Here is an 18,859-nt window from a genome sequence, read left to right as displayed (position 1 = left end):
TAGATATTTCCTGCTAATTAGCAACAAAATAGCCATTTTCACTCCCAACCGTTCTTTGGTTTGACGTTGTTTCAGCTGTCATCAAGGATATAACAGCTACAGATACTGTGAATGTTACTAGAGTGTAGCTCACCTTGTAAGATGTCTGACTCTCATGCAGAAGACCTGGATTCGATTCTGGATGTGAACATAGTTTATTTAGAGTTTATTTTTACATTAATGGTATTTTTTTACAGTAAGATGCCCAAATTTGTATTTGAGACTCGCCGAACGGCATTGAATTCACAGATAAAAAAGATGTGGGTTCAACTTTCATTTTGGAACAATTTTTCAAGCAAGGGAAGGGAATGATCTGAGCATGCAGGAGGACTGACCCATCATAAACCTTTGTCGGCTGTGCTGAAGAGAAAGGTACAGAACCACATTATTTAAATAATTAGCTGCGCGTTCTCCTGTCCTCTGTCCTCCAGGCCACACACACACACACACACACACACACAAGGGACTGTCAGCTGTTATTTTCGTTAAGGAGTGTGCACGTACAGCATGCGCGCCTCGTACACGAGCCTACTATTGAAGCTGCCGTTACGCTTTTGGCCTGAGGGGGCAATCACGAGCATAAAAATTCAAAATTCCATAAAGTCCCTTTAAGAGGCATAAACACGTTTATGCTAGCTTGTGCAGGTTAGCCATTGTAGCTTTGAAACCCGCTGAAGCAGAACTTGTTCCGTTTGAACTGCAGATTTTTAAAAGCTGCGTCTGATTTTGTGTATTTGAATGGGATGCTTTTCCTTTGGTGTGGACTTTAGTTGGAAGTGTTTATTCAGGTCTGCAGTCGGTTTTAACTGGTTTTTGTTTCCTGTCTGCCTCAGCGTCAGAGTCCTGGTCCCGGTCCAGAGGGCGCTGCGGCCTCATAGGACAGCAGAGCACTGCCTCCTCCATCCCCCCCCTCCTCCCATCCGCCCCCATCTTGTCCTGGCAGCAAACGGTGACGGGGCAGCAGCAGCACCCCCTTTTGGGCTACGGTCAGGTGAGATCACTGGAGGTTAACGGTAGAAAATCTTAATTTGGCTGCATCGGGTCGCCGTAGCGGCGTTTCCATCTGTTTAAAAGAGACTTGGTGCCTCGCTGCCTCGGTTCTGACTCGGTGGCGTTAGAAGTAATCTGCTGTCGGCTGTTCGGAGCTGGCGGGTAAACGTCTCGTCGTTTATCTCCACCAGGTGCAGCCGTACGCTTCAAACCACAGCAACAAGGAGTGGAATGGCAACTATGGGCCTCTGCGACCGCACGCCTTCATCCCGCCTACTGTCCACACACACACCTTCACACACCTGCACCACAGCAGCCCAACACACTCTTCAGCCGCCCCGCACACACACACCCTGCTGTCGTACCCCGCCAGCGGCCCCCTCACTGCCGCCCACCACCCCATCCTGCCTTCTCGCCCCCCTCCTCCCCCCCTCCTCCAGCACGGCTTTGGGCTCTCCCACCATCACGGCTGCGCTTTAGTCCACCAGATGACCCTGGGCATCGGCACCCATCCCCACCACCCAGGGCACCCCGCCGCTCCACACAGGCTCCTCCCTTCCCCTACCATCAACCCTGGCTACCACCCGCACCAGTTCAAGCCTCCCTTTCTCCCCCCGCCCCCTCCTCACCCGTACCTGGCCTCCCCAGCCGCCTTCACTGGCTTCCCTCTGAGCCCCACGAAGCTCAGCCACCAGTTTTCCTACATCTGAGGAGCAGGAAGGAGACGCAGCAGCACCTCCTGACGAGGAGGCCGAAGGGGAAGTGGAGCGGCGCTTGGACCTGGGCGGGCCGACCCACCAGCCGAGCTCACCAGCAGCTCCTGTGATGAAGAACAGATGAATAATGTTTTTTTTTTTTTTTACTGTGGATGGATTTTATTATTTTACTGATCATGTTTTAAGGACAGAAATCAAAGCGTCTGTAATCATGTTTGATTTTCAGAGCAGCTTCCGCTCTAAACTCCTCCCCCTAAATCAGGTCAGCCAGCGGAGGAAGCTGCAGAGTTCAGAGTCAATGAGTTAATAAGAAATAATCAATCAACTCTTGTCGTCAGGTATAAAGAGAGAGACGGTGCCTTGCAGCAGCCGCTCCGATCCGGTCGTTCAGCCATCGCTGCTGATTGGATCAGACGCTCCCGTCTTTGATTCTGCTTTCTCCTAGTGCCTTAAACCCGAGCGTACGGCGTTACTTCAGGAGCACACAGATCGTACGTCTGAACGGGCTTGCAGCACTTCACTAACGAGGTGGGCTTCTTAACGAGGGGAACACACACGTGTGTGTGTGTGGGGGGTGGTATTTCACCATCGTTGGACTTCAGTCTGCTTTCTAACTCAGAGTATGGGGCTGCACATATAGGGCTTTGACTGAAATGTAATGTACATAAAGAGTGATTTGATATTTTGATAATCGATTTCTATTCACGATAGTACTTATACTTCATAACAGTATTGTCACTGTTTACTGTAACTGCAATACAATCTAGATACTCTGGGTTGCTGTGTTTTATCGTCTCGTGTTTAGGGCCCGTTTGCGTATTTTTAGCTATTTTTTTTTGGGGGTGGGGGGGGGCCTAGATTAAACACCTAAAGATTCTATGTATGTACTTTAAGATGCTTCTCAGTGTTTGAGGTCAACAGTATCACTGCTGGGGTTTTGGAGTATTAGAGTTGTGTGTTGAAGCCTGTTTTATACATTCCTTCAGGGTGGAAGCATAGCCTCTGGTGTGTGTGTGTGCGTGTGTGTGCGTGCGTGCGTGCGTGCGTGCGTGTGTGTGTTTTAGTGGACCTGTTCCTTCAGCCGTCACCCCCGCGGACGTTTCACTCCAATCAGCACCAAAGACTCGATGTTAATCATTTCCGAAGCACGGTCGATGTTATTTCCTTCACCTCCAGCGTTTTTTTTTAATATGTTGTGAGATCTTGCTTTTTGAAATTTGAGGTTGAGGCTTTATTATTATTATTATTATTATTATTATTATTATTATTATTTGGAGCTTTTGTTTGCTAAGTTGTTTGGAATGTATAGATAATAAGCTGCTATGTACTGATTATCTGCCACTTGGTAGCTGTGAATTTAGAGGATTAATCTCTTTCTCGCCTGCGTTTTCTCTCCTCTGTATCGTAGTTTGGACAACTAGAGACGATGTAGGTGGGCTTAACTTGGATCAGAGTATATTGGACGCTACTCCTTTATGCTAGTGCCTCCTGTATATTGGCTTATTTTGTTTTGAAGTGATTGTAAACTGCTGTATTGGAAGTTATCTGTTTATTTTTTTTGTTCTGTTGCGTTTTTGGTGTGTGTGTGTGTGTGTGTGTGTGTGTGTGTGTGTGTGTGTATTTAGCATCAGTATTTCAAACGTAGGCTGGGGTCCCGCTTTGATTCTGTAACCAGTGTGATGTATTAATGTTTTACTTTGGATGGCGTGGTTTTATTTCCGTTCTAGGACCGTATTTGCGACTCCGTACTGTACGACTAGTGCCTTTCTCCTACCGGCGGCTGACAGAAGACGTCTCCATATCAAAGCTGTTGGAAGTTTCTTAGACTAGTTCCGTCTGGAGGGTAGAACCGGGTCCCTAAAGCTAGTTAGCCCCAGGTGAGTTCTGTAAACAGCTTGATTTTTAAAAAACAGAATCCTAAGAAAAAAATGTCAGGGAACGTTTTATTCACCAAGGACGCGGCGCAGTAGTGAAAACACGAGGCCTGAAATGCAAAGCTTTACTTCACACCGTGAATGTATTGGCGGACGTCGAGTCGTCCGGTTTAGGTTTGCAGACGACATGTTGGCTGTCTTGTTGCGGCTCTGCGGCGTTTGGGCTCGTCCTGTGATGGGGATGTTGATCGTTCTTGGATGCAGCTATTACCATTGGTAGATGTTTCAGCCTTCGAAATGCTTTATCCGTCACTCGTGGCTCCAAAGTGGTCCCAGCCTGATCGGATTTAGCGTTAGTTTGTGATGGTTTCGTTGTTGTTGTGCTACTGTTTTGATGCTTATTAAGTGGATTCACTGTTTTTCTCGGCGTGCAGCCTGAGATTCCGTTTGTGTCGCGGCTTCTCGGTCGATCCCGCTCATGTTGGTTCTTTGCGTCGGCGAGGGCTACGTCCCACCGTGGCGGGTAGATGACTCACGCCGCTGCAGCTTCATGCCGACGGTCGGCACAAAAGACGACGGAGGGGGTTCACGCGGTTCCCGACCCATAACGAGCCTTAAGCAACTAAACAGGCTTAAATAGTTCCGATTATTGTAAAACGCCAGCCGCGTTGATCTCTTTGGGTCTACTCCCTCCAAACCTGCTTTTATTGGCACCAGCAGATCAAATTCACCAAACATCTCGCTTGGTTAGTGAGCAGGAATCCAAAAGTGATTTTTTTAACATGACTAATTATTTGCATTTACTCATGATGGCTGAATAAAAATGTTACTGTTCTAAATATGTAGGTTTGTGTGGCTTTATGGTTTTTTTCTTTGATTTGTTTAGTTTAATCTTTAAGTGCTACACTAGTGTGACTTGTAGCAACTGCACTGTGCAATATACAACAATACGATGACTGGGAATGCTCGTTGGGATGTAACGACGCGCGTCTTACCAGTTTGCAGCCCCTCCCGTCTAGTTCTCAGTGAGTTTCAGTGTGACCAAGCCTGATGTACTTTGTCACGAAAAGCGGGTTCCTTCTTGGTGACTCTTATTGGTGAGTGTCAAATTATGAATTTATTGTGTACGTTGTTGAGATTCACTTTGAATAAAAAAAAATCTTTTGCTTCATTCGCTGTTGTCTTCTTTTAGATGGTGACTTTTATTTTGAAGCAGTGTAACTTCACAAAGACATCTGTGTTCATGAAGATCTGCGGAGCATCTTTTGTCCGTTTTAAAACCTATGAGTGTTTGAGATGGGATTTGGTGAGCAAAGAAGAAAGATTTCATCTTTAAGCTGAAGAACAGACGAGTTACAGCCTCGTTTAAAGTAAGATTTTACCTTCATTGAGCGAGGCCTTTCCTCCATTCCCTTCACACACGTTTTTCATCATAAAACGTGCTGCTGTGACTGAAGATTTTACATAAAAAACAAGAAAGTCTCCAACCAACTGTAATAATTGCAATTACAAATTTGATGGCAAAAAAGACAAAATAAAAATGTGTCCTAGATAACTTATATTAATATAAAAACAGCTGAGCTGAAACAGTAAAAACATATATAGTCCTCAAAGCCTTTTCATATCTGGAGGGTTAAAACTAATAGAAATGTCAAACGAGCAGAAATGAGGTTCAGATTTAAGTTCGGCTGAGAATAAAAACAGAAAGAGCGGTTGCAGTAACCAGCAGCTACCAGCAGGTGGCACCAACTGCCCGTTGAACCGTCTGTTCATTTACTTACTCCCTACAGACTTCCGGTTCTTTAATTAAACGTTGAGGCGATTAAACGAACTAAAAGCTTTTCTTGTGGAATCATGGGACAGCCTCGTCTCAGCTCTATGACGACAGCGAGTCCTTAAAACCAACCAGACAAATCAGGACTTGCCTGATTTTTAAAACAAGTAGCACGTTATGAATGGAGAATGACGAATAAAAGTAAACGAGTGACATACATCAACTGAGCGTGGTTATCCAATCCTGAAATATTCTTAACTTGCTCTCTGCTTTATCTGCCAATAACTGGAGACTTTTATTTTGAAAGCGCCTCCGGGACCTATCCGGTTTGCTGCTGAGCTTGACGCATCGTTCAGCGCGCGCCTTGCGGTAACAGACCTCAGACTTCACGCAGAGCGCGGAGACGCAGGAGCGAGCAGAGAGACGCGGAAAGGAGACCAATTCGTCTCCGCGTGGAGCCCCGCCGCTTCCGGGAGGCTCATGGAGACCGGAGCCCTGCTCGTCCGAACCGGACGCCGTTCACCGCAGCAGCTCCGTTAGGTGTTCTCCATCCAGGACTAACTGGTTGACCAATGGCTCCCAAACATGCGCTCCTCTCCAGCAGTGGCCCCGGGGCCTGGCGAGGGACTGGCAGAACACAAGACTGTTGTTTCCGGGTGGCACGGGTCCTGAACGCGGGCGATGTGTCCGTCCGCTCGCCCAGGAACGGGAGCAGGTTGCGGGTTCCGAACGGCATGCTGGCCCGGGTGTTTGTGAGCATCAGCGCGGTGCTGATCTTGATGATGCAGAGCTGCGAGGCTGCTGAAGGTAAGACCCCGGCGCTTCCACTTTTCAGACAGAATGAGGCCGTTTTCCTTGAAGCATTTAAATGCAAACAAACGACCTGCGAACCCGGTCCAGTTTAGTTGTTCATAATAACCTAAACAAGAGAATGAAATGTGTGGAAAATGTGTTTTGAGCGCACGAGCCGCTGTGCGCTCCAGTGGCGTCACGGATGCGTTTGGAGCTGTTTTTGTGCTTCATGGAGGCTTTTGTTGTTGTGCAGATATTTATTTAGAATACCAAACAGGTTCTTTTATTTATAAAAACAGTCTCGCGTAGGCCTTCCCCACCGACGGAGCGCAACCCCAAAACAAAACCCGCTCACTGCGCCCGTTTCTGTGCGTTTGAAGCGCAAACTTTTAAATAATTAAGGAAGAGCTGAACCCCAAGGTCAGCAACCTCCGCCAGGATCCGCAGGCTGCGTTCATACCGTCAGTCTTTGTTTTGCCTTTTCAGACACACGGAGTGTCTGAGACGCGCTTTCATTTTCAGTTTAGATTTCTGAGGCATCGTTTCCAGATTAAGAGAAAAAACATCTATAATGACGCACTCTGCCCCAATGGGCTAAAATGGCCCCATCTTTTATTAACACTGGATTTTGTATTTATAGCAATTTCAAAGATTTACTAAAATAATCCCACAAAACAGAAAAATAGAATGAGCTGAACCTCATTTGTTGAGAGGAGTTCTTAATAAATAAATCAGCTGTTAACAGAACATTAAGTGTTATTTTTACTTGTGAAATCAGATATCAGTGGCGTGTCCAGATCTTTTAAAATGGGGTGGCCCAGGTGAGGCACAACTTTGTGCATGGGTGGCACCAATGCTTATGCTTTTTTTGTTTTACCCCCAAGCCTTTTGTGGACAATGAAAAGCCTATTTAAAGGTAAATTAGTGTGGTGGCACCTGCGGGTGGCCAATCACATTCCAAGGGTGGCATGTGCTACCCCAGGCCACTCCCTGGACACGCCCCTGTCAGATATAATGAAGCACCTTTTCTTCCTGCTGCAGGTGTCATTCTGCAGTCAGAGGAATTAAATGCATTAGTTCGACCACAAAAGAGAATTTATTTTGGAGATAAAGAGTTCATTTGAGTTCTCGGCTGTGAATGGATGTGCTTTTGCTGTCTTTCACCTGGTTACATAAACATCCACTAAAAACCTTCCAGTTGTATTTTCTCCAAAGAGGATTTAGGAGCCGGATGTGTGTCATCTTCAGGAACATACTGTGTGTTTGTTTGGAGGCGTTTTTCTAAACCGAGCTGCAGAGATCTTCATTCACACAGATCAAATAGAAGCAGCTGCATCTCCAGCGAAGAGATCATCCGAGGAATAAAGGAGAGATGGAGCGTTCTGATTATTCCTGATGTTTAACTCGGTGCTGTCTCCATCAGAATCATGGTAGAGCTGAGACGAGTAATCAAAGCCAAGTTCTGCATGTATTCAGCGAGCTGGAGCTCTTTTTTATTCCTTATTAGCTGATATGTATTATAGTTGGCGTTGCCATGGGAACAGATCTGCAGCTTCTCACTGTGTTTCTGTCCATCAGGGATTGAAATAACACCCTAAGTGCCGAGTTAGGGTGTTCGCCCTAATGATTAGCATCAGCTGGGGGTGCTGCTGTGAACTCAGACCTTCTGCTTCCTGTTGCTAAACATCTCGTTTTTCGTTCATCAGAGTCACTCGATGCTGTAAATCCGTCCCTCTGCAGGTCAGTGGAGTAAAACACGCTCTGGTAGAATTTCAGAGGGTTTGCAGGACATTTAAATTCAAAATCAGAGTTAAAATGTTCTATGCAAGTGACATTAAAGGTACAACGTGTAGTGTTTACCATGAATTTCTGGAATTATCCACCAAAAAAAAAAAAAGATGGCGGCGCACAATCATGCAGCGGCATCTCAAGCTCCCGGAACTAAGCCTAACTTTTTAACAAATCTGAGGCCGTTGCTGGCGCTGATTATTTTTGTTTTGTACGTTAAATATGATCACATCCACACATTAAATTAAAATTAAATTGTAAAAAAACCTAAAATCTAATATTTATTTGGGGGTGCAATGACTAATCCGGGGTAGCTATAGCGCCCCCTAGCGCCGCCACTGGTTTTATGAACCATAAACATCTTCCTTTTTGTAAAACCGAAGCCCGTTAATTTCAAAGTCGCACTTTAATTTTTATTTATGACATGAAATGTAGTTGAAACTGTTGTAAAATATAATCGTACGATTTGAACGTGCGGTGATGAGGATTGTTCTGCAGCAGCTGGTTTAAATGGTGAACGGCCTGTATTTGTAAATCGCCTTCTAGAGTCCTGGAACCCTCCAAGGTGCTTTACAACACAGCCAGTCATTCACCCATTCACACGCTGGTGGGGATGAGCAACGATGTAGCTACAGCTGCCCTGGGGCGCGCTGACGGAGGCGCCCCGGTCCCTCCGACCACCACCACCAGGCAAGGGGGGTTAAGTGTCTTGCCCAAGGACACAACAACAGCAACAGACTGAGCGGGGCTCGAACCTGCAACCTTCCGATTACGGGGCGAGCACTTATAATAAAAGGTTCATTATTTAGTATAAGAGTTTGATTTAAACAAGCATCCTTTCAATATTTCACATTAGCGATGGGTACAGAATTCGGTACTTTTTAAGGTACCGACCGAATTCCATAGTACCGACTGAGCACCGATTCACGTCATTTGAAACGGTGCCTCGTTTCGGTACCCGTCCTTCATAACTAGAACTTGCCTAGACAGTTGCACATGCGCAAGAGCGTTATGTCGTCTGTCGCTGCGAGCGAGTTGTAAACAGCAGCATGGTAGAAAGAACGCACGCTAAAGCTTGGGTCCACTTCACTGAATGTGATGGGTAACTGGGTGATGATGAAACCAGCGACAACGATCTAAGTGAGACATCCTCATCTTAATCTGCTCCGGTAGGTAAATAAAATGTTTAAGATAACGTTAGCTTGATATGTTAGCTTTCGTTCCGCTAATGGTGCGTTCGCTTTCTCCTCGGAACTCCGAATCTCCGACTAGAAGAACATGAACGCGCTCTAAAGTTTGGCTTCACTTTACTAAATGCGACGGGTGATTGGGTGAAGACGAAACCAGTGACGATCTAAGTGTGAGGCATCATCGTTTTAATCTGCTCCAGCAGCTAAATAAACTGTTTAAGATGACGTTAGCTTGATACGTTAGCTTCCATTGCCACCGTTGTTATCAGCTAATGGTGTGTTCGCTTTCTCCTCGGAAATTCTAACTTCCCAGTAGGAAAAAATCAAAAGAAAAAGGACGGCAAAAGGAATGAAGATACACAGTAAATTTAGTTCACAGTAAAGATGTTTGCTTCAGTTTAATTATCAGCTTATAAAACTACAAGGACGGTGTTAAAATACAAACAGTTGAATGTTATTTATCATGATATTTATCAAATATGGTTATATATTGAGAAAAATATATATTTAATTATAAAAGAGAATTAAAATATTAAACACTCAAAAGTATCTAAAATTGGTACCGTTAAGTACCGGTATCGATTCGTAGGTACCGGGAATTAGTACCGAATCGATTCAAATGTCAAAGGTACCCATCCCTATTTCATATCTTTTTCAGAGCATCAAGTTAAAGAAATGATGGTGAGAAATATTAATACCACTGAAATTTTTCATTGTTTTTGAGATCCTAATGACGCCGCCTCATATCTTCTCATTTATTTAGGTAGAAAAACAAATCACACAATTATTATAAACGCTAATGATTATGAACATAAGGGAAGCTCAAGATGTTTTTTTATCCTAGTGGATGAATCTAGTAAATCATCTCAACCGGATCATGTGGGAAGGATCGATTCGAGACAGGTCTTTTCCCAGAGTTATCCATAAATCCTGTTGTTGATCCGCTGTCATCGATCACAATGATCGATGGTTCCGATTAGACGCCGCCGCAGCCTCGGCTTCTCTCTGTCTCCCGTGGTTTCTCCGAGAGGATGAACTGGCTGAAGATCAGAGCTCTGAGAGTCCCACAATCCGATTAAAAGTTCCCCATCCCTTCTCAAAAGTTTCTTGTGCAGCAGATGAGACGTTCCTTTAGCTCTCTTTGTCTGCCAATAGTTAGGCGGATTTCTTTGTTGGTTTATCTGTAAGTAAGATGATCCAAAAGTAGCGAGAAAGTTTCAGAGAAGTGGAGCAGGAGGTCCCCTGGAGAATGTGGTGGTGGCGGTGGCGGGGGTGGGGGTGGGGGGTGGGGGGGGGGGGTGAGTAGTTGGGACTGTTGGGTGAGTACAGTCGGAGTAAAAAGTGAAAAATGTTTAATGCTTGTGCCTCACATTTACATAATCACTCCTGTCTTATGTTAGTGCACGGGGCTACGGGTGTTACCCGTGGTTCAACAATGCTTAAAGGTGCACGAGGAGACGTCCTCTTCACATAAAACCAATAAATGTAATGATTTTTATAAAATGATCATTTTAAATCTCATCCAATCATTGTGAATGTCCCGTTCTTAATGATTGGATCCTCCATCCATCCATCTAACCGCTCCTCTGACCTTCTTTGCCCCCTAGGCTCATACTCCTCTATCTGCAGGAACCGAACGTTCTCGGCTCAGAGCAGCTGAACAGGAAGCGAAGCCAGAGCCGGGCTAGCTAGTGTACTGGACCGATTGTTCCATTGCGGGTGATGGTGGCATAGGAGTTAAGTGCCTGTATTTGATATAGCGCCTTCTAGAGTCCTGGAACCCCTCAAGGTGCTTTACAACACAATCAGTCATTCACCCATTCACACACACATTCACACACTGGTAGGGATGAGCTACGATGTAGCCACAGCTGCCCTGGGGCGCACTGACAGAGGCGAGGCTGCCGAGCACAGGCGCCACCGGTCCCTCCGACCACCACCAGCAGGCAAGGGGGTTCAGTGTCTTGCCCAAGGACACAACGACAGCAACAGACTGAGCGGGACTCGAACCTGCAACCTTCAGATTACGGGGCGAGCACTTAACTCCTTTGCCACCGTCGCCCCGTCCCGTCCTTCCAAATGCTTGGAAAGGGAATGCTCTGCGCACGTGGATGCGGCGTCATGACGTTACATCGACTGACCGATCATAAACCTTTCTCAATCGATCCCACCCACTAATTGTTTTTTAGCAGTGTCGTGACATGATGATGTCATCAAATGAAGGTGCATCATCATCTGGCGACGTCTAGTTACGTCAGCTTCAGCTGCTTACTGTCGGAGGCCGTTTGCCACACTGGTTGGACCTTTGACCTTTGACTGTGTTTTCAAAGAGCAGCTTGCTTGAACTCCAAGAAAATCACCTCCTAGCTCTCCTTTAACAAAACTAACTAAACAAGAGTAAACTAGAAGTTGTTTCAAAGCAGAACGGAGTTCTTTAAGCAGCTTTTTACTCACAACTGCGTTGAATTCAGAAGCGCCGCAGAGCTCTAACACTGTGTCTAACTCAGTCAGGCTGTCAGCTGGAAACGCTGACGATGGCTGACTGATGAGAACGCTTGCTCTGCGACAACCTGCTCTTTCTGATGTCATCCGCTCGGCTCCTCACACACAAACCGGCGCTCTGTCCATCGGTTTGGGATCCCTGACAAATCAAATGAGTGGAAGCGAGCGGCTACTTCTTCAGCACTCAAGTAATGACATTTCAGAAATTCAGTCCAAAAGCCAGAGTTTGCTTCTGCTCAATCTATCTTATGTCAAAGCGTAAGAAGCATCACGACGGCGGTCGTGTGACCTAATGCCGGAGACTAAAGTACAGCATCGCTGCAAGAGAGCTAAAAGGTTTCCTACGTCCCAGACGGTGGCACTAGCTCGCATTCATGGGCAGCAGTGTGACGAGTAAAAGGTTTTCAGATTGCGTTTTCTTGTTAGTCAGTTATAAAAATATTCCCTCTCCATCATAATCACTTCTTAGGCTCTTGTGATTTAGCCACAACAACAGTTTTAGTCTCTTTTTCTTCTAGAAGGATAATCGTCCTGGTTAACATTGGCATGTAGACCAGAGACGATCACAGGGTGTCCTAAGTTCTTCATCATGTATATATATATATATATATATATATATATATATATATAGATAAATAGATAGATACGCCACGTCTCTTTGCCCGACGCGGAACATCGGACAAGGTAAGGGCTGGATGGGCTGCTTGTGTAACCGTGTCGTCGCTGACGGACTCCCTGTTGTTGCTGCACGCTGAAGCCACGCTTTCCGTCTCGCTAGAAGACGGCAGATCATCCTCGGACAGGAAATATTCTTCCTCTGAATCCGAATCTGTCAGTACTAGACGAAGAGCTTCGTCAGCACTGTACATTCCTCTCGGCATTGTGTTTTTTCCGTTACCACTGCTCTGACAACCGCCGCGACTCTGCGACTGGTGGGCGGGGCTTCAAGTTCTAAATACTCGAAAAGTTTGAATAGTAACACACCCACAAATGCTGCTTGGATTGAAGTTACAGGTGTCTGCCACCTTGCAGTGTAACGTATTAACTGCATGAGGGCTCATTTCTGCTGCTGTGGCTTATTAAATCCAACATTGCTGCTTGTCGCAATTCTGCGTCTTTGGCGCTTAAAGGGATAAAACGTAAACCCTCTTGCTTGTTTATAATGAATAGGTCATAGAAAATATGCTGTTTCATTTTCTCCTCACGGCTCAGATAGAAGCAGCGTTTAGTTTATTCAGTAGACATCTTTTTAACTTTAGTCACATTTTAGTCGACTAAAGTATTTATATTTTCTTCTGATGCAATCATTTTCAACTCAATTCACATTTTATACTTTGGATCAAAAAACTTTATTTATAATTTTTTTTACTAACAATAATAATGGAAAGTACCTAAATGAACCCTGACAGTTTGAAATTGTGTCTCTCAGTGTTTATAAAGTAAACAAACCTGTACAATTGTAAATGGTAAATGGCCTGTATATGATATAGCGCCTTCTAGAGCCCTGGAACCCCCCAAGGCGCTTTACAACACAATCATTCACTCATTCACACACACATTCACACACTGGTGGGGATGAGCTACGATGTAGCCACAGCTGTCCTGGGGCGCACTGACGGAGGCGAGGCTGCCAAGCGCTGGCGCCACCGGTCCCTCCGACCACCACCAGCAGGCAACGTGGGTTAAGTGTCTTGCCCAAGGACACAACAACAGCGACAGACTGAGCGGGACTCGAACCTGCAACCTTCTGATTACGGGGCGAGCGCTTAACTCCTGTGCCACCGTCACCCACAATGTTCAGTAATAGTAAACAGGAAATGACATCATAGCATCAAAACATAAAAAGGTGTTCCCCTAATAATGCGAGGAGGTAAACTAAAGGTAAGAGTTGTTTTCAGGTGTATTTAATAGTTTTCCCTGCACTAATGTACCCAGGTGGGCTGTATGAATGAGTTTTCCTAACAAAAACGCCGCTACTAGGGGTAGACCGATATATCGGATGATATTTACCGTTTTTATACATCGGCATCGGCCGATATTTGCTCTTAGTAAAGCTGATTTAAAGCCAGACACAACCTCAAGTAGCTTGGTGTTGTCGCAGAATTGACTTTAAAAGTATTTTTATGTAACTTGTAACATCTGCATAATAAATGCTCTAAATTGGGCTGGGGCCTCTGCTCTTCCTCCTCTATCTGCTTCCTCTTCAGCACATCCTGAGCTCCTTCAAAGGAATCTCCTACCATCTTTATGCAGATGACATCCAACTGTACATCTCCTTTAAGCCCCATGAGATGTCTAAGCTGCAGCTGTTACACACCTGCTTAGACTCTATCAACACCTGGATGGTGGGAGCTTTCTACAGCTGAATGAAGATAAGACTGAGATCCTCTTCTGTGCCCCAGACAAGCTGGTTCCCAAAGTCAGAGACTCTCTTGGTCAGCTTGCTTCTCACACCAAACCTTCTGTCAGGAACCTTGGTGTGACCTTTGACCCAGCTCTCACCCTGGATTCTCATGTCAGTTCTCTTGTTCGCTCTTCCTTCTTCCATCTCAGGAACATTTTAACTGGTACTGGCATTATCCTGGTACACAATAACATCAATGCAATACTCAGTATGTGTTCAATACTCGTGCAACACCAGATTTAGGTATTTCTGTGTCCCTATGCTGCATCGTTCTGGAACCTAAGTTTTTCTTTTTATTAGTGGTTTTTAGTGGTTGAAGGTTACAATAACAGCTTATTGTCTATGTGTAAATATACACGTACCTTTGTTATTATTTTTCTATAAATTATTCTATTAACTCATTCGCTGCCAGCGTTTCTCACCGTTTTTACTGTTTTTTAAGAGTGACAGAACGTTGCGCGCTAGGATGATGTCGACGCCAAAACAACCAAAACAAAGCGGAGACTCACCTCTTACATCAGGAAGAATCCGCGCGTTTTGAGCGTTATCCGTTCTTTCGTAATCCGTTGTTGAATTGTGATCAGAAGCTTTTCCGGTTCGCGCCTCACATTTTTTTTTACAGCAGCGGCCCAAAATAGTCTCCTAACACACGGATGTTCTGCTTCCTGGTCACGTGACGTGTGACGTACGCGGATGACGATCGGCTTTAGAGCTGGGGTGTTTTTCTCACGGTGTGGGGGCTCGTCCGACGCCCACACGGTAAAAAAATGCAAATGACGACTTTAGTCATCAATAGCAGTGAATGAGTTAAGTGCTAGTGCTGCTGTAACAAGTGAATTTCTCCACTGTGGGATTAATATTCTATTCAATTCTATTTTTAACTTGTCACATCTTAAATAAAACAGAAAATCCATAAAAACACCATTAAAGTGTAACCAGACCCTTTAAAGGTGTTTGGTGCGTTAGCTTTTAAACAGCATCTGTTATCTTGGCCTGATTTTAGGTCTTTGTTCCTCTCTGTCTGTTATTTCTCACAGGATCGTGGTAACCATGGTGACCCCAATGAGTCACCGACAGTGGCTTTAACATTTCTGGTCATCTTAGCTCTCGTTACACTTTTCATGTCATTTTTACAACAAAACCGCTGCATTTTTTTCCCTAATTATTCCAATAGAAAGTCATAAATTAGTGTTTGACCTTAGAGAAGGTTGGTGTGTGTAGATGTTTGTATTTCTAGCTTTGATTGCACCCCTTTAGAAGGTTTTCTCAGATCCCCACAATAACAGAAACTGTGCCCCTAGCCTTTAGGTCTAACGATGTAAACGAAGAGGTAATTGTTGAGGTCATGAGGTGAAACGAGCTTGTTTATAGTCACCAGGTGTGAGGAACGGACATTTTATTGAGATAAGCAGAAGCTGATGGAGTTTAAATCGGACTACAGGACAAGGACCGCTGTCTCTGTGATGCCTGAAGGAGAAAACGTTTAATATAAGGCAGCTGCTTGTGTTCAGACCTCAGCTGTACCGCGTTGCATCATCACACAGCAGCTCCTCTGCTCTGATTCATTTGATTCTTTTTGCCCGAGGAGCTCAGGTGATTAGAGGTGGAGCAACACATCTAAGAGCAGGAATGGATCCGAGGTGGTGAAAGCCGGGGCGAGGTGCTGCGTCGTCCAAGCACATGTTCCCAGCGTTAAAGCAGCAGAGGCTCATTTTGTATCGCTCTGCTTGGCTGCACTCTGCCCCCTACTCCTCTGTGCGGGTCTGATTACGCTCTGCTGGAGCTTTTTACACCCACAAAGAAGAAACAGGAGCAATCTCGGCTTTCGCTCGCACAGATCTGAACTAGAATCATGGCTATTCTAATATTTGGAAACTGGCAGGTCTCGGGGAGGAGGCTTATTACTCTGACAGCGTTTTGTGTGATGAGAAGACAGTTCATTTATTGCCAAGCAGCTAAAGTCACACCTTTCGCTGTCTCTGCAGCATTTGTTTGTTTGGGATAGATTTCTGTCTCAGGAAGTGTGTGTGATGATGCCTGCTGCCACGTTACGCATCTTTTCTGGCAGCGCTTGCCGCTCCTCTCGCTGTTGCCGGGCAGAAACGAGGCGGAGAAGCTTTACCACGCAGGCTGAGGATCTCTGGTGTAATTCTGCATTATTTGTGACTCCTGTTATTTCCTGATGCAAGTCTCAGCATCTCTCACAGTGTCGTGCCCCCCCCCCCCCCCCCCGAGCATCACACACAAAAGCAAACAGAGTTCAGTTACAAGGCTGCTCCTCTCTGAGGTTTATGATCTGTTTCTGCAGTTCATGGTTTCAAGAGGGACTTCTGTCGCAAACATTTCCCCTGCTTCTCCATTAAATACATTATGCATGGGGGGGGGGGGGGGGGTCTCTCTCTTGTAAATCATCCAGGCTGTCAGAAACAGTTTTGGATAAATTGATTTCATGTTCTAAATTAGCCAGACTGTGTGTTTGACGGGATCTTGTGTGGGCCGTGAGCGTTTGCTCGGTTCCTCGTCGGTGTGTTCCAGGAAGGTTAACTAGTTTCAGGCAGCCTCGGGTGAGAAGCGCTTTGATGTACAAAGCATTTCTACACGAGAACACTTCTCAGCTGAGAGCTCGTTTGTTTGTTTGTGCATGCAGCGTGGTTTCTGGGTGAGTTCTGGGTGTTTTCATTCACTTTGGATGTAGCGGCGCAGGTATTTCAGCTATAAAACACACGTGTGTGTGTGTGTGTGTGTGTGTGTGTGCATCACTCTTGCCTCCAGCTGTCAAGGTGCAGCATTTTAATTACCTTGTGCTGACTGATGACCCTCTGCATTATGTAAAATCACCTATGAGAGAAAAACAGATGCTTCTTGGCTTTTGTTCATCCTCTAGAAAACCACAGCCCTGCTCTTTACAGGTCCTACACAGATTTAACCTAAAAAAGATCTTTTTGTGTCATTTCTTTGGTTGCCATAGCTACATTTGGACTTTTGTGAAAGCCTGAAAAAAGCAGAAATGTTGCTGAAAGTCACTGATAATGACCTTTCCTTTCAGTTTCAGTCAGTTTAAAGGTCAACTTTACTCAGTTTTTAAATGTGTTTGCAGTGGTCTCTAGTAGGAGTAGGAGTAGGAGGATATCTGGACATCTCGTCTCTGATTGGCTAACAGCAACACAACTCTACCACTGACTCTGTTTGCTCAGGAACGTTGATGTTTTATCTCCACAAATAACACAAGCCTGGAGGAGTTCCGCTGTGTGGTGGAGATGCTAATGCTAATGGTTAGCGTCTACTAGCTGAGACGTTCTCTGCGGTTTCCTGGACGCTAAAACAACAACGGCCTCCCCGTCGTGAGTCAAGATGGGTGAGTCCATGAATGTTGGTGACAGTGTGACGTAGATCTGCCAGGATCTTCTAATTCTGGAGTTTCGTCGTCTGAAGCTACTGCAGGAGATAGGTGTAGGAGACTATTTTCTTTTTCAGCCTGCATTAAAACTGTTATAATCAGAATGGATCATTAAAATGGTTTCTCAGTGGAGCTGACCTTTAAAGCAGCATTTAGCCTATTCTGATGTGTGTTTCAGTGGAAAAGTGACAACGATTTCAGAGAAGAAGGGTTCGATGAGCTGACAGCGGGTCCAACCACAACCGAGTCCAAAGTGTCTTTAATCGGTTCAGACTTCTTAAATTAAAAAAAAAATGTTTTAGATTTTTTTAAAAGCTGTTTTGACGTTAGTAAAAACTTTAGGAATGCGACCAATAAACAACATCATGGAAACAAAAGTGATGCTAAAGCAGAGTTTCAAAAACAAATAAAAAATAAAGATGAAAAGAAACAGGATCCTCAAGAGTTCTGCAGAGTTGGAGAAGTCAAGCTTTGGCAAACGGAAACCAAGCTTTTAGAGAGGAGAGGTTCAAGAAAATCTCAACTAGAGCTGAGAAGAGACACGTCCAGGAAAGTCTCACCAAACAGCACCAGCCATGACAGTTTCAGCTGTTCGTGGTGGTCGGGAAGGGGGGGGGGGGGGGGGGGGTAATCGAGCGGACCCCATCAGCAAGTGGTTTTCACGAGGTGTTGAACTCGTCCACACACGGCAAACGATCCGTCCTCGTTACCCCGGAGGTCTTGGTGCGAGCGACACCAGACGCGAATTGAAAAGCCGGACTCACGCTTCCATCTCGTCTTCTTGTTTATGTACTTTTATCCTTCGAGCTTTTGATGAAAATCAACTGCTTAGAAAATCTTCTCAGACATAAAAAGTCTGATCCAGCTGAAGGAAATCATGATTTTTGTACAGAAGAGGCAGAAATTGTCATTTTTTTTTGGCTTCAGCCTTTAAACAGTTGGTTAGTTTTAAAGGTTTTAGCCAGACTCGGCATTAAAATTGCAGAAATTCAGTATAACTACACTTTACCATCTATATAAATATGAACTGGGCTCAGTTTTTCATGTTGTTAAGGATTTTTGTCATAAATAGTTTCAGAAAATCACAAACATCAGATTTTCTTAAAATTCCAGCCGTGAAAATCCAAAAACCTTTCTCATCTGAGGTTTTAATAATTTTTTACACGTTTCTTTCAAAGGAATTTTGCCTCTGGCCGAGATCTTTAACTTCTGAACCCGAGTGGAGAGCAGAATCAGAAGTGATTCAGCCTTTGTTGTTTTTAGCGTCGACTCCGAGAAGTTTGGAGTGTAGCGGAGGCAAATTGATATTTTATCTGTTATGACCATGAAGATGTAATATTCTATATAAATGTCTAAAGTAAGAATTTATTTTACAAACAATTTCAAACATGGC

General features: G+C 44.9%; 2 protein-coding genes across 5 annotated transcripts in view; both read left to right on the top strand.

Annotated features, from left to right (window-relative positions):
• The window catches only part of hipk3a (homeodomain interacting protein kinase 3a), a 55,907-nt gene extending 51,117 nt beyond the window's left edge, over positions 1 to 4,790 (top strand). For both annotated transcript variants that reach the window (XM_015965244.3, XM_070550538.1), the window contains exons 17-18: positions 873 to 1,030; positions 1,221 to 4,790. In XM_015965244.3, coding sequence (XP_015820730.3) covers positions 873 to 1,030; positions 1,221 to 1,739 — 677 coding nt within the window. In that variant the 3' untranslated portion in view covers positions 1,740 to 4,790. The remainder of the gene's footprint in view (positions 1 to 872; positions 1,031 to 1,220) is intronic.
• Positions 4,791 to 4,962: 172 nt separating this feature from the next.
• Positions 4,963 to 18,859, top strand: part of kiaa1549la (KIAA1549-like a) — a 134,346-nt gene continuing 120,449 nt past the window's right edge. For all 3 annotated transcript variants that reach the window (XM_070550536.1, XM_070550537.1, XM_070550535.1), the window contains exon 1: positions 4,963 to 6,200. In XM_070550536.1, coding sequence (XP_070406637.1) covers positions 5,966 to 6,200 — 235 coding nt within the window. In that variant the 5' untranslated portion in view covers positions 4,963 to 5,965. The remainder of the gene's footprint in view (positions 6,201 to 18,859) is intronic.

This window comes from Nothobranchius furzeri, chromosome 4, assembly GCF_043380555.1.
Source record: "Nothobranchius furzeri strain GRZ-AD chromosome 4, NfurGRZ-RIMD1, whole genome shotgun sequence".
In the NCBI taxonomy this organism is placed as follows: domain Eukaryota; kingdom Metazoa; phylum Chordata; class Actinopteri; order Cyprinodontiformes; family Nothobranchiidae; genus Nothobranchius; species Nothobranchius furzeri.
The sequence above is the reverse complement of the archived record's forward strand: the minus strand, read 5'-3'. Positions and strand labels throughout refer to the sequence as shown.